Source organism: Ursus maritimus, unplaced genomic scaffold (assembly GCF_017311325.1).
Source record: "Ursus maritimus isolate PB19 unplaced genomic scaffold, ASM1731132v1 scaffold_18, whole genome shotgun sequence".
Taxonomy (NCBI): Eukaryota; Metazoa; Chordata; class Mammalia; order Carnivora; family Ursidae; genus Ursus; species Ursus maritimus.
In genome coordinates, this window is record NW_024424230.1 from 51,361,074 (window position 1) to 51,385,803 (window position 24,730).

General features: G+C 42.1%; 1 protein-coding gene across 1 annotated transcript in view; it reads right to left on the bottom strand.

The window, feature by feature from the left end:
• Positions 1-24,730, bottom strand: part of DLGAP1 (DLG associated protein 1) — a 306,180-nt gene that overhangs the window by 14,431 nt on the left and 267,019 nt on the right. Inside the window, exon 7 of the mRNA XM_040632694.1 lies at positions 12,164-12,585. Coding sequence (XP_040488628.1) covers positions 12,164-12,585 — 422 coding nt within the window. The remainder of the gene's footprint in view (positions 1-12,163; positions 12,586-24,730) is intronic.

The window sequence follows — 24,730 nt, forward strand, 5'->3', positions numbered from 1 at the left end:
AATGCCACTTACCAGGGGCTGATCTTGGGGAGTTTATGGTACTCTCAGACCGTGTTTCATTTATCTGTCAAATAATCATAATACTATCTTCATAGGATTGCTGATTATTTAATGAAATAATATACAAAAATTGTTAGAATGTAGCAGCAGTTGTAACTCCTTTATTCTATTGACATTCTTTAGTGCTTGGGCATTTAGCTGGGAAATTAAAAGGTAGCTTTGGCCAAAACAGGGAGTTACTTCTCCGGCTGATCTTCATACTCCAGCCCCTCTCTCCAGTAGTGTGGACTGATTGAATGTCCTCTTTTTTTTTGGTGGCTTTCACTCAGGCAGGCTTAGGCAAGTGTCAATAATTTCTTTGGTCTGTGTGTCTAAGACGTCCACCACAATTATTCAGGGGCCCAGATTTCCTGGCATAGTTCCCCCACCTATCAGAGCTGCAACGGTGGCCAACTGGTTGCTGGGCGATGGAGATACACAGAGGAGACAGAACTCTAACCAGTGCTCGCCGCTTATACTACCCAGCCGGGGCCTTGTGCAACAAGGAAGCTCACTGCAAAATGAAGGGCCAGAACCCTCCTCATGAGAAGCAGCTATCCTGCAAAACAAGGTCCATGTTCAGGTGCAGAGCATGCTGGGTAAATCCTGGTAGCCTGGAGAGCTAGATGCCCACCTTGTGTTCCAAACAGTGTTTAGTCGTGTGGTTCAGTGCCACTCTGAACCCATAATCTTCAAACGCAGCTGATTTTTCATTGCTCTTCATTAGTCCTTTGAGGTGATCTTTGTTACCGCCCTCTCTGACCCTCCCTCTCTGACTCTTACTCACTTGCAACTCAACCCTGCTTCCTCATCTTCAGCAATAACCTTGCCTCCTATGAGATGAAGAAAGCAGAAACAGGCAGGAATATTCTCAATGTTCTGCCTCTCCTACTACTTCTCTAGCCCCCTAAACCTCTAAAGAGTGTGGAGGTTCTCCATGGTGGGCAAGCAGCAGACTCTTCTGGTTACTTGGACAACAGCAGAGATGCCGGGTGCCAGGAGAGAATTACTTACATGCATTCCTAATGTCACCTCTCCACGACTGCTAACTGCCCCCACACTAAAGACTTTTCTACATTCACTCTTCCCATCTACCTGCGTCCTTGGCCTGATTCCCTTCTAGCTGTTCTGAGAATGTGCTCCATAAGTCTGTCCCTGTCTCTGCAATCTCTGCCTCTTTATACCATAACACTACCGGGGATGCCTGTAGCTTCCGCCCATCTCTCCCATTCTGAGGGAGGGTGGGAATCCTCCCCCATCTCATGGTCCCCTCCAGCTAATATAAAATTCTTCTTCTTCCTTGTCCTGGGCTGCATTACGTCCTTCCAAAGTTCAAATGTTGAAGTTCTAACCCCCTATACTTTAGAATATGACTGTATTTGGAGATATGGCCTTAGATTCGGTAATTAGATTAAAAGAGGTCATTGGGGGGTCCTAATGCAATGTAACTGGTGTCCTTATAAGAAGAGATCAGAACACAGACCCAGGGGTGCTCAGTCGTTAAGTGTCTACCTTTGGCTCAGGGCCTGATCCCAGGGTCCTGGGATTGAGCCCCGCATCGGGCTCCCTGCTCCGCTGGGAGTCTGCTTCTTCCCTTCCCACTCCCCCTGCTTGTGTTCCCTCTCTTGCTGGCTGTCTTGCTGTCAAATAAACAAATAAACTCTTAAAAAAAAAAAAAAGAAAAGAACACAGACACAGAGAGGAAAGACCAGTTCCCTCAGAAGAAACCAGCACCTTGGTTTCAGACTTCCAGCCTCCAAAACTGAAAACACCATTTCTGTTGTTCAGGTCAGCGGCGTGTGGAACTTTGTTATGGCAGGCCTGGTGGAGTCATACCTTCCCACGAATGCTCTCGAAAGGATGGAAGGCCTCTGCTCCTCAATTTCCTCAGCCACCCTTTGTCTCCCCACCCTCTGCCGCCTGGCCTCTCCTCACCCTCCTTCTCCTGCCAGATAGCTCTGCATTTGGCACCAAGGCCCCCACACACAGTCTCTGGCTCTGACCCTGCATTCCTTTTTCCTTAGGGCTCTCTCCCTTCACCTCATAAATGCTGAACACAAAATTCAGTCCTGAGCCCACTTCCCATCTTCCCCTTGAATGAGCTCATCACTCTCTGTTTCAGCTATTCCGGAAATTTGTTTATGTTTCCCAAATTTGTAAACTCCAGTGTATATCAACCCCTCACGCCTCAGTGTTGCATAGCTGAGCAGCCACCAGACACCTCTTGTCTCCCCAAATCCATATTTCCCTGAGGATTCCCGAGTTGATTACTAGTAAGGTGACAAGTCTTCATCACCCCATCCGCAGTGAGACTGTTTTCCCTCCCTTGTCAATGCTGGAGGTTTGGTTTTAGTAGGGGAACTAGAGGATTTTTTTTTTATCTCATATTAATTCCCATGATTAAGACTTTTCCATGGCTTTCTATCATCCATGGGGTAAGCGGGGAACTCTCTACAATGCCTTGCAGGCAAGGCCCCCCTTAGCTCTGCCCCCTCTCTCAGTGCTCTGGCTCCCCAGTTGCCCAAATCTAAAAGCTGTCTCTCTTCTCAGTGCCTTTGCTCAGGCTAAACACCAGGCTGGGGGTGCCTCCTGCCTTGATGCCTCCACTAGCCCACCCCCTCTCCCCCCATGCTCAGGTGCACCTCCTCCAGAAAGCCCTATCTCCTTTCCCCTCTCCCCCTCCATTGCTCCTCCAATTCCCCAAGCATAGAGCTCTCTCTGCCCTTTCCACATTCTTTCCAGCATGATCTATTTATATGTCTGACTTTTTAACCAGACCTCAAGCTCTTCAATGGCACACACTGTGCCCATGTAATTCCTGGTATCTTGTTGAAGGAATAAGTTTTGAAACTAATGGACTCATCTACAAAGTTTATGTTAACCAGAAAAATAAATTAGCTACAACATTCCAGGCCTTATGCATCTGATTCTTGAAGGTTTTACCATGTCTAGCGTCACTGTTTAAGTTACAGTCCTGACTAATTAATAGCTAATATAGTTTTAGCTGGGCTATGATTCCTTTTGGGTTTCTGTTTATAATTCTATTGGGGCTGATTTAGGCTGACTCCTTTTTACTCACCAGGCTCCCCCCCATCCCCGTTGTAGACTATAAGGGTGAAGAGGGAAAAGGAAAAAAAAGGAGAGGGAAAATGAATTTTTAAAAAGTGGATCCACACACTTACTTTAAATTTATGTGGATTTGTCACACCAAATCTGTGTGATTTCAAGTTGGGATTCTTTGTTTTTTTTTTTTTTTTAAAGATTTTATTTACTTCTTTGAGAGAGAGAGGGCATGAGCGAGAGAGCTCGAGCAGGGGGAGCAGCAGAAGGAGAGGGAGAAGCCGGCTCCCCACTGAGCAGGGAGCCCGGATGCGGGGCTCGATCCCAGGACCCTGAGATCATGACCTGAGCCGAAGGCAGATGCTTAACCGACTGAGCCATCCAGGCGCCCCTCAAGTTGGGATTCTTCATGTAGAGACATTCTTATTTACAAGGGTGCCCTCATGGGAAAGAATTGCTCCAACCAACTGCCCAGCTGCTCCTCAAACACATTTGTGATGCAAACCTACTGTCGACAAAGGGTCTGCATAGAAAACATGGATGTGTTTCGCTCCTGGCTGCCAGTGGCTGCTCTGCATTTTACAAAAGTGCGTTTTCTTTCTTTCTTTTTTTTTTTGAGCCAAAACTCAGTAGCTAATGAATAGAGAATAGAATTCGCAAGTAGAAATTATCCCATAGGGGTGCCTGGGTAGCGCAGTCGTTAAGCGTCTGCCTTCGGCTCAGGGCGTGATCCCGGCTTTCCAGGATCGAGTCCCACATCCGGCTCCTCCGCTGGGAGCCTGCTTCTTCCTCTCCCACTCTCCCTGTTTGAGTTCCCTCTCTCACTGGCTGTCTCTCTGTCAAATAAATTAAAAAAAAAAAAAAAAGAAAGAAATTATCCCATAGGCTGAAAGCTTCCGCAGGGTTAAAACATGGGAGGAAATATTGCTTTGCTTGTAAAGAGCAAGTTTTCAAAAGCTCAACTAATTGAATTTTTTCTCCCAGTCCATACTCGAGGAGTCTTACTCATAAAAGATGGTTATGCTTCAATCCATATCTCATTTTATATGAGCTATGAAATAATAACATCATACACAGAAAAATACAGTCCTTGAGCCTTTGAAAGCTGAATGAAATGAGAATTAGTTAACACTTCCCTTGGTAATCCAGAAGAAAAGAACTAAATACTGTGTCTGAAGTCCACTGCGATTATATTCCACATAAACAGTTACTGTTGGAGAAAACCATCGGAGATCTTGACGCCAGTCTTGCCCCACTCCCTCTCTGCTGTCTCTGTCTCTCTGCGGTGCAGAGGCAGTCTGGAATAATGGAACACCACTGGCCTAGACAACAAGAGATCCATTGCTGACCTGGCCTTCGCCTTGACACATTCTCCACCTCTCTGTGCCTCCACACCCTCCTCAGCCTTGAGACCACTCCCAGTGAAACATGCCCACGGAAGGATGCTCTGTGATGTCCTTCTGGCATCAAAACCTTCCTCTTTGTGCCCTGCGCCGTGCAGAGCAAAGAAAACCGAGGTTCCAGAAGGTTAAACATAAGGCACAGTATACATGATTTCCTTTTCATTACTGCCACTTCCTCTGTGGTCACTAATTCCAGGTTAGCCAGACCTTTAAAGAGAGACTATGCAGTGTGTGTGTGTGTGTGTGTGTGTGTGTGTGTGTGCGTGGGGGCTGGGGCAGGGAGGGAATTCTTGAAGGTCACTTCAAAAGTAAGATGAGAATAAAACAGAAAGGAACTAGGATGCACCCACCTCGCCCTGCTTAGAAATACGCAAGGCTTGAGGCGGATGAATTGCCGAAATCAGAGAAAGAGCTCCTTTGCTTGCCACCCACAGTCTGCAGGGACACGCCGCAGGCAGCACTGGGCAGAGTCACCCTGCTGATCTCACCGATAGACGGTCTCAACGATGACTGTGCACAGCTTCCGTAACTCAACCTGAAACCGGGCAAACCCCATTTGAGGTTTCATTACCAGCCCCACATTCGCTGCCAAGGCTCACAAGCCTTCTGGGGGACCCAAGGCCAAGTTTCACTAGCTTGGATGCCACTACCAGGCAAAATTAAAGTGGAATTAGTTTGCCTCCTGCACACGCTCTAGGTTTATCAGTTCATTTCAGATAAAGCCTGAAAATTCCACATATACGTTGTCCACAATTCAGGAGGCAAAGATAGATTTCCGAGCACAATCGACCAGTATTTCGTCCTAGGGCCACTGAAACCTGAGCCCCTGTTTTTCACCCGCATTGCTAGACTGCATTCCTAGTTAGGAGCATCTGGTTCCATCTGGCCGTTTCATTGCCGGTCAGATAATACCAGACGTATCTATGTAACATACAAGCCACTGTCAAATAGCACTGAGCCATCTCCCCGAGACAGCTGTTTCACACAAGGCTTCATTGTCTGAGGAAAGCTTGTATCATTTTACTTCAAGTGCTGGGGGAACAAGCATTCTGTCAGCTGCCAGGGCTTGGAGGAAACCTCACTCACTGCAGATTTTCATTATTTGGTTACCGAGCCAAAACCCTACTATTGACTGTAAGGGATGAACATTTAAAACAAGAACTGAAGCCCTTGCTCTGCTTTTATTTTATCAGGGCACATAATAGCTCCACACACCCAAGGAATGTACAGTTACACTTTGCAAAGATCATAGGATGTTACCAGGCGACCACAAATGCCCCTTCTCATTCTGCCCCTTGTCGCGAACGTTTAACAGCTTCAGGTAAACCAGGAAAGTGTTTTCCAGTCCCGGAATGCCAAAAACAATGTCCCTAGGAAGCAGCTGTCAGAGTCAGGGTAATGGCATCATAAAATAATTGATAACTGAATAATTATTTAAAATCGGATGGCTCCCTTCCTTTCTATTTAAATGCTCTCAGCAAGAAAGATGACTGCCAGTGCCCCACACCCTGAATCTGGGCCTGACACTCCCACTGAGCAAATAGATTCTGTTCCTAACGTCTTTTTTATCCCCCACCAACACAGTGTATTTCAAAGTCAGGAAGATAGTGAACGAAATACCTTACATTCTTATAAGAGCGATGAATAACTATGAACATGATGATAGAGTGTTTGTTCCACTACTTTCAGCTGTGGCTGACTTTTTTTGGAGGGGGGCAGAATTTTTCGTGTGTGGTAAAATATACATCAGATCTACCATTTCAACCAGGTTGAAGTGTACAGTTCAGAGACATTAAGTGCATTCACCAAACATTTTTGAATATTTAAGAATTGGGATAATTCTGGTGCCCCCCCAAATAAATTAAGCATGTACAGTCAGAACCTTCCTTTCTCGGGGTGCCTGGGTGGCTCAGTTGGCCTCAGCCTTCAGCTCTGGTCATGATCCCAGAGTCCTGGGATTGAGTCCTGCATTGGGCTCCCTGCTCGGCGGGGAGTCTGCTTATCCCTCTCCTTCTGCCTCTCACCCCCCCACCCCGCTCGTTCTCTCTCTCTCTCTCTTTTATTAAAAGATTTTTATTTATTTATTTGACAGAGATAGAGACAGCCAGCAAGAGAGGGAACACAAGCAGGGGGAGTGGGAGAGGGAAGAAGCAGGCTCCCAGCAGAGGAGCCCGATGTGGGGCTCGATCCCAGAACGCCGGGATCACGCCCTGAGTCGAAGGTGGACGCTTAACCGCTGTGCCACCCAGGCGCCCCCTCTCTCTCTCTTAAATGAATAAATAAAATCTTTTTAAAAAATCTTCCTTTCTTTCACTCTAAACTACTTCGCCTTCCATGATGATTTTGAAGACCACGTCTCCTGGGAGGGATCTGTCAAGGAGTCACCTTCTTCGTATACCTTGAATATACCTCCTTGTGTGGGACCCAAAAACACATAAGGTGGTTTGGCCAAGAGACAGATGTATCCGGGCTCGACTCATTTGTCAAAGCTATTTTTCTGGGTGTACACAATTTTTTTTTAAGTTGGTTACTCAGACATTGGCTGTGCCTACCAGACAGGATTGGCTTCTCTTCCTCTTTTTTTTTTTTAATAAAAAAAAAGATAAAAGCTAAATTAGAGAATGAGTAAAACAAAGGCCCTCTACAGCTCCAGGCCTAGTTATCAGAACAGAATTGTGGTTGCCAAGGAGCCAGGGACAGATATGTATGGAGAGCTTTAGAGGACAGCACCAAGCAACACACAGAGTATTATTATCTTGTCAACTGTTCTTCATGTTGTATCTGTTCCATCAGACACTTCTGTGTTCCTGTGACCTTGAACAAGATACTGCCAGAGAGCTGTTCTGAGGGCAAATAAAACACCTGTCAAAGTCTCCAGCCCACTGCTGGGGGTATTGTAAGGACAAGATGAATATTTTCTCATGTGCTTCTATTCTCCCGTCTTCCCGTGGAGGGTGGCTATGGCTCTGATTTGGGTTTGCCTCATTTGAAATTGGCAACTCTTTGACCTGGGAAGTTTGGCCTGGGAAGTTACCACTGTGCTATTTAGAATTCTGGAATGCTGGTAGATTGAAGCTCTCGGGGATGAAGGATAAAGCTTTCAAGTGCTTGTTGAATGGAATCGTGTCCCAAGAGCTGGACGGGACATAGAGAGTTCATCTAGATTATTCGGCTGACCAACACAGAAGTCCTTTCTACCATTTCTGTGGCAGGTGCTCATCTCTCTCTGTCAGATCCTTGCTTTGATCAGAAGAGCTCATCACCTCACCAGGGAAGCCCCCTTCCCACTTTCGGCAACAACAACTGCTAGTTACTCATTGAATATTCTGTAGCTATGGAGGAGGAAACGTTTTGCAAGATAAAATACTTTTGTAAAATAGAATTTCCAAAATATTTCCAGGACTCAAATATATATTCACTGATCCCCTACTATGTACCAGGAACCATCAGAGGGGCAGTGGATATAAAGATGAATGAGATAAGAATAATTTTTGTCCTCAGAGCTCTCATTTCTCAGTGGAGGAGACAGATACATAGACTACTATAAAATCATGTTGGAAATAGCTGATAGACAAATGTACAGGCTATTATGGAATCACCAGGAGACACACCCAATTCACCCTGAGGGGAGGCATTCTGCAGACTTCCAGAAGGTGAGGCCCAAGCTGAGACTTGAAGGAAGAGTCATATTTTCTAGGTTAGACGGGCTTAAATGAATAAATGTTACTAATTTGAATCAGTTTTGTACATTTAAAAAAGCATGCATAAAGGGCATTTACATCTAAACTCTGTCTTAGCTGTTTGATCTATAGCTACAAAATTATATTTGGAAAAATTAATAATTTGGACTTTTCACTACAGATCATTGGCTTTTAAACTGTATTCTAAAACCCTAGGATCTTTTTGAGGTGGGCGGGGGGTTGTTAGGGACCTTGGTCCAAGGGGCAGTAGAAGCTGAGCAGACAGAACGCAGACCATCACCAAGACAGCTTCACTGTTCTTTGTGTTATATTTATTGGTGTTGTGTGTAATTATTTTTAATTAGAAAAGAGGGTTCTGGGGCGCCTGGGTGGCTCAGTTGGTTAAGCGTCTGCCTTTGGCTCAGGTCATGATCCCAGGCTTCTGGGATCGAGCCCCGGATTGGGCTTCCCTGCTCAGCAGGGAGTTTGCTTCTGCCTCTCCCCAGCTTGCTCTCTTTCTCAAGTAAATAAATAAAATCTTAAAAAAAAAAAAAAAAAGAGGGTTCCGATATTAAAATGCGTCTCAAACTACAAAGGAAGACCAATGCCCCAATGAAGCAGGTTTCATTGCATATTTGCCATCTAAGACTGATTTACTCAGTTCAGTACTTTCAAAGCAAAGTACCAAAAAGTACTCCCACCCCTAGTTATCTTGGCCTGCTCTGCAACCATGACCGTTGCACCTTCCCCCCGAAGGCAGCAACCTTGTAAAATAAAGTGGTAGATCTGAGAAAATTTGTCACTACTCTGAAGAAAATGTCCTTCAGGTGTATAGCTTAGGGTGGGAACTTCATGTACAGAGACAGCGATTATTATTCTTTTTTTTTTTTTAAGATTTTATTTATTTATTTGACAGAGAGACAGCCAACGAGAGAGGGAACACAAGCAGGGGGAGTGGGAGAGGAAGAAGCAGGCTTCCCAGCAGAGCAGGGAGCCCAATGCGGGGCTCGATCCCAGGACTCTGGGATCATGACCTGAGCCGAAGGCAGACGCTTAAGGACTGAGCCACCCAGGTGCCCCAGCAATTATTATTCTTTAGAACAAATCTTGTTCTAGCAGAATACCTTCATATGGGATAGATTTGTTAAGTTCTTTTTTTTTTTTTAAAGATTTTATTTATTTATTTGACAGAGATAGAGATAGCCAGCGAGAGGGAACACAAGCAGGGGGAGTGGGAGAGGAAGAAGCAGGCTCATAGCGGAAGAGCCTGATGTGGGGCTCGATCCCATAACACCGGAATCATGCCCTGAGCCGAAGGCAGACGCTTAACCGCTGTGCCACCCAGGCGCCCCGATTTGTTAAGTTCTATTCATAAATCAATATTTTAAGTAACATGTGAAGTAAAATTCTGTAGCAGTGAATGAATGGGTTGCTCCTTCATGTTCATTACCTTACAACTTTTCCAACAGTGTACACTTCAAAATACAAAAATACTTCTCTTCCATCTCAAACACAAGATGAGAACCTGGTTTTCTGACAAAATTTTCACCTTTCAAATACATGTATTTGTGTCAAAACACATTAACTTGTTTTCATAGCTCCTTTAGCATCACAGAAGATTTTCCTAAATCTTTATACAGTTACTATCCTCATGCATCAGTATAAAGCTGGGTTGAGAGAAGTGGATATAGTCTTAGATGGGGGAAAAAAAACAGATTAAAAGAAAACAGATGAGCAGCTTTCCTGGGTCCTATTGGAAGTCAACCAGGAAACTAGAATGAGTCCCGAATTAATGAGTTTGAAATCTAAAAATTAGCTTGTTCTGTTGAGCAGTGCACCAGAGGCCATTGCTCCTTAAACACGAGCATTTTTCCTGGGAAAATCTAATCAGCTTTGGGTATACCCACAAGGGGAAAGGAGAATAAGAAGATGTAACTGCTAAGACTTCTTACTGAAAACTACCCCATGCATTGCTGCTGGGTGGTGCCTCCTTCACCTGTCACCAGGGCAAAAAGCGAATTCTGCTTGTGAATTAACACTCAGGTGAACTTGCAGTGGCACCAACTGTTAGGGGCAAGTGTCAAGGAGATTTACTTTTCCACTGCTAAGTTGTTTGCATTTATAACATGAAAGGACAAAAGGAACGTTACAGAAACCTACTTATGGATTTTCTGACCTGTTAATAAAGACAACACATAAGCGAGTCAGCTGGTGGATAGGGTTCAGGCAGGAGGAATGAATGTACAGAAGAGCTGACACAGCAAGGAAATCTCATAACCTGCTAATTGTTATTTACCAGACTCAGTTTTTATAAAAAATACTTCCTTTATGAAAAACTCACTGCCCCCTGACATAATTAGTTTGGGTTATTTAGTAAGTCTATTTAACACGATTTAACGTAGGCTCAGGGTCTAATTATTATGAAAATGTTGATATTTTTATTAGGGATGATAACATATGATGATCATGTAAAAAAAATCCTTATCGGCGGATACATAATAAAGTGCCATGATGCCTTGGGCTTTAAGCTAATCTGACAAAAATGACAAGTGGGGTAAGATAAGAAAAGGAGACTGGCCAGTTGTGATGGGCAATGGGTACATGGGGGTTCATTGTACTAAACCCTATACTTTTGCACATGTTTTAAATTTTTTTATGAGAAAAAGTTAAATGATTAAAAAAAAAAAAAGGCCCCCAAAGCCACATCATGACAATACTCTTCCAGGTGGTTCCCATGCAAAAATGAAGACAAGCTTAAATGCCTACCCCTAAATGCCTAAATTTTTTTGATTAAAAAATATCATCAGGGTGCCTGGGTGGCACAGCGGTTGGACGTCTGCCTTCGGCTCAGGGCGTGATCCCGGCGTTATGGGATCGAGCCCCACATCAGGCTCCTCCGCTATGAGCCTGCTTCTTCCTCTCCCACTCCCCCTGCTTGTGTTCCCTCTCGCTGGCTGTCTCTATCTCTGTCAAATAAATAAATAAATAAAAATCTTTAATAAAAAAAAAAATCATCAGTTGGAAGATCCACCATTCATTTAATAATAGTTTTTCAGAGGAAAACAAACATACAGCATTAAAATACACACTGATTATAAACGATAGCTCAATTTCAGAATTGTTGAAAATGTGGAAAACATGCCTCAGAACTGAGGTAACCTGGTCATTTTGTTGTCAATTATTTACTTTTTTTTTTTTTTAAGTAAGCTCTATGCCCAACGTGGGGCTTGAACTCACAGCCCTGAGATCAAGAGTCCCCCACCCTCTACCAACAGAGCCAGTCAGCCAGCCAGCCAGCTACCTATTGTTGTCAATTGTTAATAGGAATTATTGTTGTGTTAAAAAGCAAAGTTTGAAAATAATGGTGTGCAAGGCTTCCGTTATTTATTTTCTTTATTCATTGTATTTTATCACTTATTTTAACCCTGTTAAGTTGAAACTTGTGTTTGTTCATTTAGTGGCTGAAGGTTTGCCTCCCTGAAACCCGTTGAGAGAAAGTGCATGCTGAACAGGTTTATGAATGTTAATAAGCATCGTCTCTACTGACCTATGCATTATTGGCCTTGTTCTAAACCTGGACCGGTGCATTGGGCATTTAATTCCCCGATAATCAACACCCTTTCAGAAACCACCCGAGAAAGAGGAGCCGGTGTAGAAACGTGAGGCCACCCCCACGTTGATCTTGGTCCTTTTCCGAAAAAAAAAGGACCTACAGCTAGCAGGCACCGGGCTAGAGCTAGCAGGTACCCAGTAGAGCTAGCTAACGCTCGGCCCCGTGGTTTTCTTTTCACCGGGCAGCGCGGGGGACAGCTGGACTCTCAGCCGGAACCGCCCCGCTGTCGCACACATCGCGGCCGGGGGTGTGGAACCGCAGCCAGACAAGCGAACCCGGCAGGGAATGAACCACGACGTCTACAGACGCTGCGTCAGCCCAGCCCGGAAGCGCCGAGTGCGCAGGCGTGCAAGGCGGCCATTACTTACTGTCTTCCGGCAGGTTGTTTTCCCGCTCTTCTCTTTCCATCTGCTGGCACCACCCTTCCATGCGGTCCCGCTCTGCCTGGAGAAGCTTCAGAAACCAGTGGCCATCCCGGTGGCACACTGACCTTTGGACGGCCTCCAGGGGATCTTCAGTGATCGAGTCAATCCAGGGATCCGGGGGAGGCAGAATCGAAGGGTCAAAATCCGCATCAAAGTCGTCGTCGGCAGCACAGGCATGGTAGTGGTTTCCTGAGCCCTGAATGCTGACCGTGGAGGTGCTGGCGTCCCGGGAGAATTGTCTGGCCATTGGGCCGGGGCACGAATTGTCCTCTATAGACTCCAGAGAGTTTTCCAGATTATCGTGGAAGTCCAGGTCGGCCTGTACTGCTGTCGTCACACTGTTGGATCGAGTGAACCTGCGGAAGCTTGGAGGAATAGAGAAAGGAGAGTTAGTTCAAGGCTAGTTCTCGAAGCAAAAGCATTTCTATTTTTCCTGGTGAGTGTAACCATAGGAGGCCTCATCCTCTCAGTCTGGGCAGGTAGGCCCTTGATGCAAACAAATCAGTTTACAATAGCTCTGATATACAGAACACAGATCTCTCATCTTTGTTCAATATCATTTTAAAGCATATCTAGAGAAATTTTAGAAGCAGAACAATGTGTACAGCTATGGAAGCCAGTATAATGTCCCATGTCCAACTTCCTCCTCAAGTCTGGGGTCGCTTGAATTCTGGTAGTCAGGTTGCTGAGGGGTAAGGAAACAATTCAGTTCTATCTTAGTCTGCATAATTTGCTTAGAAATCAGGGAAACAAAACCAACCCAACCTGGCCCAAGCCTCTTGTGAATCCTGCATAATTATGTTTTTTTTTTCCAGGGACAGCTCTTACGAGGTAAGACTTTCTGAAAGCAAACTAAAATGTCATGAAGTTCCTCTTAAAATTAAAACTCCTTGCCCTGGTAAGGATTCACCTGTTTCTTAATCGAATAGGTCATTGTTATCATTTGGCACAAAGCCTCTGGGGCAAAACAGTTCACAGTTCTAGAGTTCTCTGGTACCATTCTCCTCTGCACCTTTAATTTCCCTTCCCACAGTCCTTGTACCAAGATGATAAAAGACAACTTGTTCACAGATTCAATCTGAGCATTTTATAAGGATATTCACATAATTGGTGTTTCTCATCCAGATGGCTGTATACATCTCTGGTTGACCTCTATAATGAAGGTGAGGGTATATGGAAGGTGGGGGGGGGGGAAGAACAGAGGAGCAGTGAATTCTTTCTCAGACAAGGGGCAAGGGAAAGGTGTGGGCCCGAAGTAATTTAAAACTCACACAAAAAACTTCATTGGCTCCTACAGCAGGCAGGCAACAATGATGGAGAATGTAAGTCCACTGAAGGAGGTGTCATGTGCCTGTTACCCTACTCTGTACTTTTTAAAAAAGGTAACTAACTTCCTGATCTAATATTTTATTTATTTTTCCTTGTGAAAAAATATGCATGACATAAAATGTACTATTTTAACCATATATTTTTTTTAAATTTTTATTTATTTGACAGAGAGAGAGACAGCCAGAGAGAGAGGGAGCACAAGCAGGGGGAGTAGGAAAGGAAGAAGCAGGCTCCCAGTGGAGGAGCCTGATGCGGGGCTCGATCCCATAACGCCGGGATCACGCCCTGAGCCGAAGGCAGATGCTTAACGACTGAGCCACCCAGGCGCCCCTATTTTAACCATATTTTTAAGTGTACGATTCACTGGCATTAAGTACACTCACAGTGTTGTGCAACCACTACCACCATCCATGTTCAGAACTTTCTCATCTTTCTCAATGGAAACTCTGTACCCATTCAACAGTTCCCCAGTGTCCCCTTTCTCCCAGCCTGTGGCAACCACCACTCTACTTTCCGTCTCTGTGGAATTTGACTTCTCTAGTCTCTCATAGAAGTGGCATCATACAGTGTTTGTCCTTTTATGATTGGCTTATTTCACCTAGTATAATGTCTGTAAGCTTCTTGTAGCATGTGTCAGAATTTCCTTCCTTTTTAAGGTTGAATAACACTACATTTTATCTGTATACCACACTTTGTTTAACCATTCGTGTGTAGATGCACACCTGGCTTGTTTCCACCTTTTATTGGCTATTTCCAATAATGCTTCTTTGGACATGGCTGTACAAAGATCTCGTTGAGACCCTGTCTTCCATTCTTTTGGGTATAAATGCTGAAGAGAAATTACTGTATCATATGGTAATTCTATTTTTAACTTTTTGAGGATCTACCATACTGTTTTCCATACTGGCTATACCATTTTACATTCCCATCTGCAATGCACAAGTGTTCCAATTTTTCCACATCCTCGCCAGCACTTATTTTTTTACTTTTTGATAATAGCCATCCTAATGGGTATGAGATGGTACATTTTCTGTACTGGCTCATGATCATGCCATGTTAAGTTGGTTGATTTGCCAACAGATTTTCAATTGATGCTTCGTATTCAGTAGTGCCAGTCTTCCAGGAAATTGCACTAAACAATGTCAATACAACATTTAATAAACCAGATTATGTCTTTTTTCTTAATTCTCCCGGAACACTTATTAAAGCCAATTAATACTAATACTTTGGTCCATGAAAAAGAAAAAGTGACCAGAACAATACAGGTGAGTAGTTATTTGTAAGAATGTAGAAAGACTAGAAGTTACAAAAAGATGAGAGTACAGTCATCACAATAAATCTTTTTTTTCCCCTAGAAAATAAATGTCAAGAAAAAAGGTGGCTGCACTGTCGATCTGTACTAGTTGTTAGAATGATCAAAATAATCAAATAAAGTATGATTCCGACCACTTCTTTTATGAGGATAGACCAGCCAGAAAAAGCTGGCCCATCTCATCGTTTGCTGTTTTCAAGAAATTACTTCTGTGGAGGGTATTTTACCTGGTCATTTTATAAGTTCTTTAACTCTAGAATGGACCATACGGAAAAAAAAAAAGAATCACATAGTCTGAAAGTCTGAAAGTCATGTTACAGATGTCTTGTACTAGAGCAAAAGGAAGAACAATTTTGCTAACATGATTCTTCCAATAGCCACTTACTGCTTGGCTGCAGTGGGCCATTCCTGCATTCTTCTTATTCACACCCCCCCCACCCCCCGCCATGTTAAATGTCATCTCCTGAAGCTCAACTTTCTTCTTTCTTTCCAGACACACATGTGTGAATGGATGACTCTTCCTGCAACAGTTGTCATTCTGGCTGTTCTACAAATCTCAGCTATGAAAACATTAGGCTTCACTCTCCACGATCCTGTATCGCCAGGGGCATTACATTTTCCAGACTTAAAGGAGTGCCTTATTGTTCTCCATCTCAGCAAACTTGCCAGAGAGAGTCTGTTCCACATACAAAACAGAGTGACCTCTCCTGGGCCTCTGTTTTTACCTACACAAAACTGTACCACCAGCATTCCTGACAGAGGGCTCCTGGCTATGAATCTTGTAAAGTATCCACCTTCTTAAGAAAAATGACTTGGCAGTAGATTAATAGAAGTTTGCAGTTTAGTCACCCAGAAAGAAATAAAAGTTAAGTAAAATTAAAAAGGTTTGGGATTAAAAGCGGTGCCTTTGAACTCAGGCAACCCTGTCCAGGCTGCGCTGTTTCTCTCAATTAAGTTCCTTAAGCAAGTGCTTTCTTCCACCCAGAGCTTTCAAAGAATGTTCTGCTCTACAAAACATTTTATGTCTTTCAAGTGCAAAGTTCCCTCTGAGTGAAGAGTACAATCAAGTTGTTATTGCTGTTTTAAAACTTTGATAGGAACACAAAAGGAGTCATTGGATTAATTTCTGTATTTTCAAAAAGAATAGATCAGTTGCTGGTAGATGGTATAAACCTCTAAGCTGAACGCAGTGGCTTGCCATTTCCAAACCTTAATCCCCCGTCTTGAAGCTGCTTCTTCTAGCTGCTTCTTCGGTACTTCATGCCCTGGAGGCACAATGTGTAATAATTACAACTTCTGAAAAGGACTGGCCAATATTCTGGCCTAAGGAGCAGAAAACCATGAAACCAAAGACTGGATCAACCAGTATGGGACACAATACCCTGTCTGTTCTGAACAGCAAGAGGAAAGTCACTTGGTAGCTTTCACCTCTGCTGTTGCTTTGTGCCCCTCCTTTTTTTTTTTTTTTAATTTTTATTTTATGTAGGCTCCTTGCCCAACGTGGGGCTTGAACTCATGGCCTTGAGATCAAGGGTTGCATGCTTTACCAACTGAGCCAGCTGGGCTCCCCGTGTGCCCCTTCTGTGAAACAAGTTTATATGTGTAATTAGAGGATTTTCTGCCGCCCTCACCCACCCTGCCACAACTTTTCTGTGCGCAGGTTACAAATCAACACATACATGATAAGTCACAGAGGCCCTTCTCCTTCCTCCTGTCTGATGGGGCTTCATTTAAACAAAGTTAAGTCATGAGGAGAAAACCCGAAATACAATCTATATCTTTAGAACGTCCATGCTTCGGCCTTGCAGGGCGTTCAGCTGTGTGAGACCCAAGGCATAAACTTATCTTGAGGAGATGAACTCAGTCATTCTGTTACGGAACCTCTGGCCCCTGGTTATCTTCTTCATCCCTCTTATTCACATAATGGTTGCTTTTCAGGGCTAACTCTGGTTTCAAAGGGAGAAACACTAGTTCTGTGCTGTTCGTTCTTTCTTTGTAGGAGGCTTAGACATTCTTCACTAAGCCTGCTGTCAAGGCTGAATAGATGTGGGATCTGAAAATGCTACTCTTCAAAAGTGCAACCATCTGGGTGTTTTGTGAAATGGCACCCTTTAACTGATCCAAAACCCAAGAGGTCTCATTATATAAAAGATAGATCAAAAGCAAGGTGTGGGGGTGAGGGGAGATTGAGATCCAGAATTAAAACTTTCTAAAAAAGAGATTCTCTCATTCTTGTCAGATCAGCTTTGCAGTTAGAATAGTGAATGGAGGAACCTAGGCGGGATGCAATCCTGGCCACAAATGCAGGGGGAAGGGGCTGTCCTGCTCCCCCTTCCTATATGGTCAGCACTGTCCTCGCGACAGATTGTAAAATGACCTCCAAACAAGCATCCACTTATTATTTAAAAGCCACCACTTTCATCGTTCTTTTACCCGAAGGTCTCTTTAAGCAAAGGAAAATAGAATAAGTTTTCTACGTAAAGACTCTGTTTTAAGTAATTGTAATGCACCTCCCAATTAAAGAAAGGAAAGAACAGACATTGATGACAGTGGGCTTGTTATTGTTGTATCTCATTGGATCTCTTCAGAGAGGGCCCTGTGCGTGACTGGCCTCCTTCAGGCCCCCTGGGCAGGTGCTAGTATTCTAGCTATCACTATAGGAACCTTGGTTAAGAGTCTCAACAAAACACCCTCAAACTGACTTGACTGCACCCCAGCAACCAGAGCATTAGGTCACTCCTTGACTGTTGACCCCAGGTAACTAACAAAAGCCTGAGAGGTCTCACCCATAATTCGTTTTTATTGTCTTATTTTGGGGTCAAATGGAGGCCATAGGCTTGTAAATCGGAGGATCATTTTTCTTTTGCAAACTAAATTATCTGTAAAAAATGTGAAAAGGAAGAAAGAAAGAGAGGGAGGGAGAGAAGCCAGAAAGGCAGACAGAAGAAAGGATGGAAGGAAAGAGGGAGGGAGAGAGGTGGAGGGAGGGAGGGAGGGGGACAGAGAAGGAAGGAAGGAAAGAAGGAAGGAAGAAGGAAGAAAGAAGGGAGGAAAGGGGGAAAAATGTATGAGACGTATCAGGAATTACGCCAAGTTTCAGGCTTTTAAAATTTGAAATGCATGAATGCCACACCTTTAAAGCTCAGGTGTATTGTAAGGACTGTTTGGCTAGGTCATGGTATTGTTAACTTGGCAAAGAAAAGAAGTTATTTGCCAAATGTAATATCAAGGGTAGGTCCTAGGCTATGCAGTACTTCAAGGAAGCTGTGAGGAGTGGGAATTGATCCAAAGCTTCCAGGTTGGCAAAGGAGGGATGTTTTTGACTGCCAACGGGCTTTCGAAGTCTGTGGTCCCTGAACTGGCTGTCAGAAGATATCTCAATTTCGGCTTCTTATTTTCACATCCTGCTTAGTTGAAAAGGCACAACTCACTACAAGCCCAAATGTTTATGTATTTAAGTCATTTATGATCAAAAGAGATCTTTTGTAGTAGTTGATGTTATGCTAAAAGAGAAAACAATGCTAGCTTTGCACATGCTTGTTATACCCAGTTATGAAGCCCTGAGATTTAATGTGTGAAGGAAGGAAAATTTTTAAAACTTAGAATTTTTTGGAAATAGAGGTAACGTTGGTGAAGAAACAAGAGTCTAATTATCCTTATTCACTAGGCATTTGAAATGGGGAGTAGCTTTGATAATAGCTTGAAGGGGCTTTCCTTCAGCACCTGTGACTCAGTGTGTGCGTTCACAGGCCTGCTGAAATGGCAGGTGTCATTCACAACCACATTTCGATGCCAGCATTTTGTCCTCTTTAGTGTTAAAAGTGTCCCAACACTTTAGCATTCAAAGCATTATTTCATAATGTACAAAAGGTATACCAGGAGAGAAGGTGATGGCCAAATAAAACCTATAAGACTGATTTCTGCTTCTGGCCAAGATGGAGTAAGAGTGACTGAATTTATTCTTTTATCTGTAACAACTAAACCTGGCAAAATATACGAAAAGAGGGTTTTCAAGATACCTGACATCAGTCAGTGAAGAATAGTGATCACTGAGATGTGGGAAACAAACAAGGTCTATTATGATTGCCCATGTTTACTGATTAGAGAAAGTTTCCAGGCAGCAGCCCAGGGAGTGGTCTCTGTGTGATGCCAGCAGTCTCCCTGCGCTGATGAGAGATTGCTGGGGGAGTCCCAGGAGGGCAGTGCAGTGGGAGTTTGCAAGGCAAAGTGTGGAGGAAGAGAGAACTGCAGAGAGAACCCATGGATCTACAGGGTTCTAGTAGAGTATTTATAAACATTCAGTGCACGGGGTAAGAAAGACCTACCCACAGCTGGGGTATCTTTGTTCCTCTTTGAAAAAAATCACATCTTTAAAAACTAAGACAGAATAATGACTCTTTTGATTCACAAAAGTAGAAAGCCTTCATCATGAGCAGACATGTACTATATGAAAGGTTAAAAGAATTCTTTCAAGAGGAAGGAAAATGATGCTAGATAGAAATTTGGATCTACACAAAGAAATGAAGAACACTGGAAATCATAACTGTGGATAAATAGGACTTTTTTTTCCTTTTATTTAAATAATTTTATTTATTTATTTATTAAAATTTTATTTTTAAGTAATCTTTACACCAAACATGGAGCTCAAACTTAGGACCCCGAGATCAAGAGTCACATGCTCTTCCAACTGAGCCAGTCAAGTGCCCCTATTTAAATCATTTTAAAGATAATTGACTGTTTAAAGCAAAAATAATAACACTATATTATGGATCTTTAATATATGTAGAAGTAAAATGTTTGATAACAATAGCACAAACCTGGGTAGTAGAGGAATGGAAGCATACTACTGTAAATTTCTTACATATGAAATTATGTAATTTCAATTGAAGGTATAATATAATAAAGATACACATTATAATCCCTATAACAACCATTAAAAAATACAATGAAGAGTTATAGCTAATAAGACAACAAAGGGAATAAAATAGAATCATAAAAAGATAATCCAAAGGAAGGTAGAAAAAATGAAAAATAGGACAAAGAGGAGATACAAATAACAAATACAAACTGGCAGACTTAAACCCAAACACATCAACAACTACGTTAAATGTAAGTGGTCTAAGTATCCCAATTAAAAGAAAGAAGTTGTATGATTGGGTTGAAATGCAAGACACAACTATATGCTACCCATAAAAAACCACTTTAAACATAAAGACATAAATAACTTAAAAGTGAAAGAATGAAAAAGGCTACCTTATGCTAACGCTAATGAAAGTTTAGGGGCACCTGGCTAGCTGAGTTGGTAGAGCATGTGACTCTTGATCTTGGGGTCATGAGTTCAAGCGCCATGTTGGGCACAGAGCTTACATTAAAAAAAAGAAAAAAAAAAGCTTAATTGGCTATCTTAATATCAGACAAGGTAGATTTCATAACAAAAAATATTAGGGAGGGGCGCCTGGGTGGCACAGCGGTTAAGCCTCTGCCTTCGGCTCAGGGCGTGATCCCGGCGTTATGCGATCAAGCCCCACATCAGGCTCCTCCACTATGAGCCTGCTTCTTCCTCTCCCACTCCCCCTGCTTGTGTTCCCTCTCTCGCTGGCTGTCTGTATCTCTGTTGAATAAATAAATAAAATCTTAAAAAAAAAAATATTAGGGAGAAAGAGGGATGTTTCATAATCATAAAGGGGCCAATTCATGAGGAGGATATAACAATCTTAGATGTTTGTACACCTAATAAAAGATCTTCAAAATAAATGAAGCAGAAGTTGATAGAACAATAAGGAGAAATAGATAAATTCACAATTATAGTCAGAGGTTTCAACATTGCTTTCTCAATAATTGGTAGAATATATAGACAGAAAATCAGAAATTTATGGAGAAATTAAAAACTAACCTGACCTAATTGGCATTTATGGAACACTCCACTCAAAAATAGCAGAATATACATTTTATTTTCAAGTGCACACAGACTATTTAGCAAGATAAGACAGTTTTTTGGGCTGTAGGACAAATCTCAATGACTTTTAAAGGATTTAAGACATAAAGTATGGTGCCTGGCCACATGGAATTAAATAGAAATCACTAACTAAATGATATTTACCAAGTCTCAAAATATTTGCAAGCTAGATGACACATAGACTAGGGGTTAAAGAAAAAAAAGGAGATTAGGAAGGATTTTGAACTGAATGAAAATGAAAACACAATAATCACAATTTGTAGGATGTAGTTAAAACAATACTTATAGGGACAGTTATAGCATTAGACACCAATAGTATAAAAAATAAAGGCCTCAACTCAATGTTCAACTGCTATTTTAAGAAAAAATAGAAGAGCAAATGCAACCTATGTAAATAGAATAAAGGAAATGAAAAAGATAAGAGCAAAAATCAATGTAATAGAAAACAGGAAAACAGAAATATTAGTGAAATCAAAGCTTTTTCTTTTAAAAAAATTGATAAAATTAATAATTCTCTAGCCAGGCTGATGTAGGAAAAAAAAGACACACGTTGCCAATATCAGAAATGAGAGAGGTGACATCACTACAGAGTCTATAGCTATTAAAATTATATGAAAGGAATAGTATAAACAACTTTATACCAATAAATTGGATAACTTAGATGAAACAGACATTTCTTGAAAAACAAATTACTAAGGATCAAGTAAGAAGAAATCAATGACTTAAATAGCCTTATACCTATTAAAGGAATTGAATTTGTAGTAAAAAACTTTCCCACAAAGTAAACTCCAGATCCACAGTTTCACTGGCTAATTCAGTTAAATATCTAATGAAAAATTTCACACAAACACTTTTAGAAAATTGAGGAGGAAAAATGCCTTCTAAGTCTTTCTATGAGGATAGCTTTACTCAAACACCAAAGATAACAAAGACAATACAAGAAAACCACAGAACAATATGTCTCATGAATACAGATAGAAATATTCTCAACCAAATATAGCAAATCAAATCCAAAAACATATAAAAAGGTTTATGCATGATGACAAAATTGAGCTTATCCCAGGAATACAAAGTTGGGTTAACATTAAAAAATCAGTCAATGCCAGACAACTGAATAGATATCAACATGCAAAAGAAAGAAGCTTGGATCCTTACCTCACACTGCATAGAAAAGTTAGCTCAAAATAGATCAAAAGCCTGAATTTAGGAGTTAAAACTATGTAATTCTTAGAGGAAAACATAGGGGCAAATCTGCATTATTTTGGCTTTGGCAGTGGTTTCTTAAATATGACATTGAAAGCATAGAAAAACTGGACTTCATCAAAATTAAAAACTTTTGGCACCCAAAAACACTATCGATAGAGTAAAAAGACAACCCAAAGAATGGGAGAAAATATTTGTAAATCATATATCTAAGAAGGGTCTGGTATCCATAATATATAAAGAACACTTACAGCACTCAACAATAAAGACAACCAACCTAATTTAAAAAATGGTCAAAAGTTGGGGCACCTGGGTGGTTCAGTTGGTTAAACGTCTGACTCTTGATTTCAGCTAAGGTCATGATCTCAGGGTCATGAGATTGAGCCCTGCATCAGGCTCTGTACTCAGCACAGAGTCTGCTTGACCCTCTCCTTCTGCTCCTCCCCTTGGCTCATGCATGCATGCTTTCTCTCAAATAAATAAATAAAATCTTTCAAAAAAAATCAAAAATAAAAAGTGGGCAAAAGACTTGAATAGATATATCTCCAAAGAGATAAACAAAAGGCCAATAAGCACATGAAAAGATAACATCAGTAGTTATTAGGGAAATGCAAATTCATGCCATAATGAAATACCACTTCACATCCACTAGGATGGTCATAATTTTTTAAAATGGAAAATAACAAGTGTTGGCCAAAATGTGGAGAAATTGGAACACGCATACACTGTTGGTGGGAATGTAAAATGGTATAGTTGCTGTGGAATATAATGTGGTGCTTCCTCAAAAAGGAACTGTAAACATAGAATTACCATATGACCCAGCAATTCTACTCCTAGGTAAATACCAAAAAGAATTAAAAACAGATGTTCAAACAAAACTTGTACACAAATGTTTGTAGTAGCTGTACTTAAACGGCCGAAAGAGAAAACATGGCCATGAACAGATGAATGAATAAACAATGTTAATATAATCATATAATGGCTATTCAGCCATAGAAAAGAGTGAAATACTCATACATGCTACAACATGGATGAACCTCAAACCAGACACAAAAGGCACATACTGTATGATTCCATTTATAAGAAATATCCAGAATAGGCAAATCCATAAAGACAGAAAACAGATTAGCAGTTTCAAAAGGCTGGGAAGAAGAATGAATAGACAGCAACTGCTTAATTCTTAAATTATGGTAAAATACATACCATTTTAAATGATTCAGTGACATTAAGTACATTCATAATGTTGTACAACCATCACCACTATCTAGCTCCAAAATATTTCATCACTTCAAACAAAAATCCCATAACCAGGGCACCTGGGTGGCTTAGTGGATTAAGCTTTTGCCTTCGGCTCAGGTCATGATCCCAGGGTTCTGGGATCTAGTCCCACATCGGGCTCCTTGCTCAGTGGGGAGCCTGCTTCTTCCTCTGCCTGCCCCTCCCTCTGCTGTGCTCTCTCTCTGTCAAATAAATAAATCTTAAAAAAAAAAAAAAATCCACCCCACCCCCTGCTCCTTGCCTCAGGGGGATAAATGCTCTGTAAGAGACTGTATAAATTTTCTTTTTCTTTTTTAAAAAAATTCTATTTATTTAATTATTTGAGAGAGAGAGAGAGAGAGTAGGAGCAGGGGGGAAGCAGAGGGAGGGGGACAAGCAGACTCCCCGCTGAGCACAGAGCCCCATGTGCTCTACGACTTGAGATCATGACCTGAGCCAAAATCGAGAGTCCAACACTTAACAGACAGAGCCACCCAGATACCCCAGAGACCATATCAATTTTCACTTCTGTCATGGAGCTTACCTTGCCCACCTTTCCCTTCTTTTCTCTTTAAAAGAACTTTTTTAATTTTCTGAATGTTCCTTAAAACTTTTGGTTCTTTTTAATAACTCTGATCTGAGTTTACTGATTGTTAGCTGTCTGCTCATGCTTCAAAGGCACAATAAAACCTTCTCAGAAGTCTGTGCTGTAGGGAGGGGCTTATCTCCTATGATCCTCAGTGTGGGTGATCTCACTGGGCTCTCACCTTGCAAAATCCCTGATGTCAGTGTATCTTTGGGTCTTTGGACTCAGACTGTTCAGCCCCCCCCCCCCAGTAGATTGTTCCATACTTCTGCTTAGAGGGAATAAGCCTGGCTGCCAGGATTCTGGGAGCAGTGTGAGCATAAGGAGGCTTAGGGCAGGGTGCCTCAGCATTCCGTTTGTAAATTTTCACTTATCTTCCTATTTTCAGGCTGGTAACGGTGCCCTCAACTTTGCTGCTGTCCTCGAGCTCTGAGACCCTTTGTTTTAGCAGCCGAACAGGAGAAACCTCTAGTCTTCTGCCAGAGTGGGGAAGGGCTGTCACTGGCCTCTGCAGGTACGAAGAGTTCTTAAGCTCCTTCATCCCTGCCTTTCAGAGGGCCCACTGCTGTCAGGCCCCATGCCTTCTGTGGGTTCTGAAATTTAAATTGAATTGCGTCTTGGTTTTTTGCATCACTGGCTTTAGATTCTGTTTTTCCTGGTCAGCTGAGTCAGCGATCACTTGTCTATCTGCCTTCCAGCTTCCAAAATGTCACAGTTCTTTTTTTTTTTTCCTCTCATATTCTCTTCATCCTTGGCAGTTTATGCCCAAACAAGCAAAAAAATCCTTTTACTGCCATTTAGTTTCAGAAGACCTCAAAGATGATGTATGTATTTTTTCACTGTCTTTAACCAGAAGTCAATCTAGAA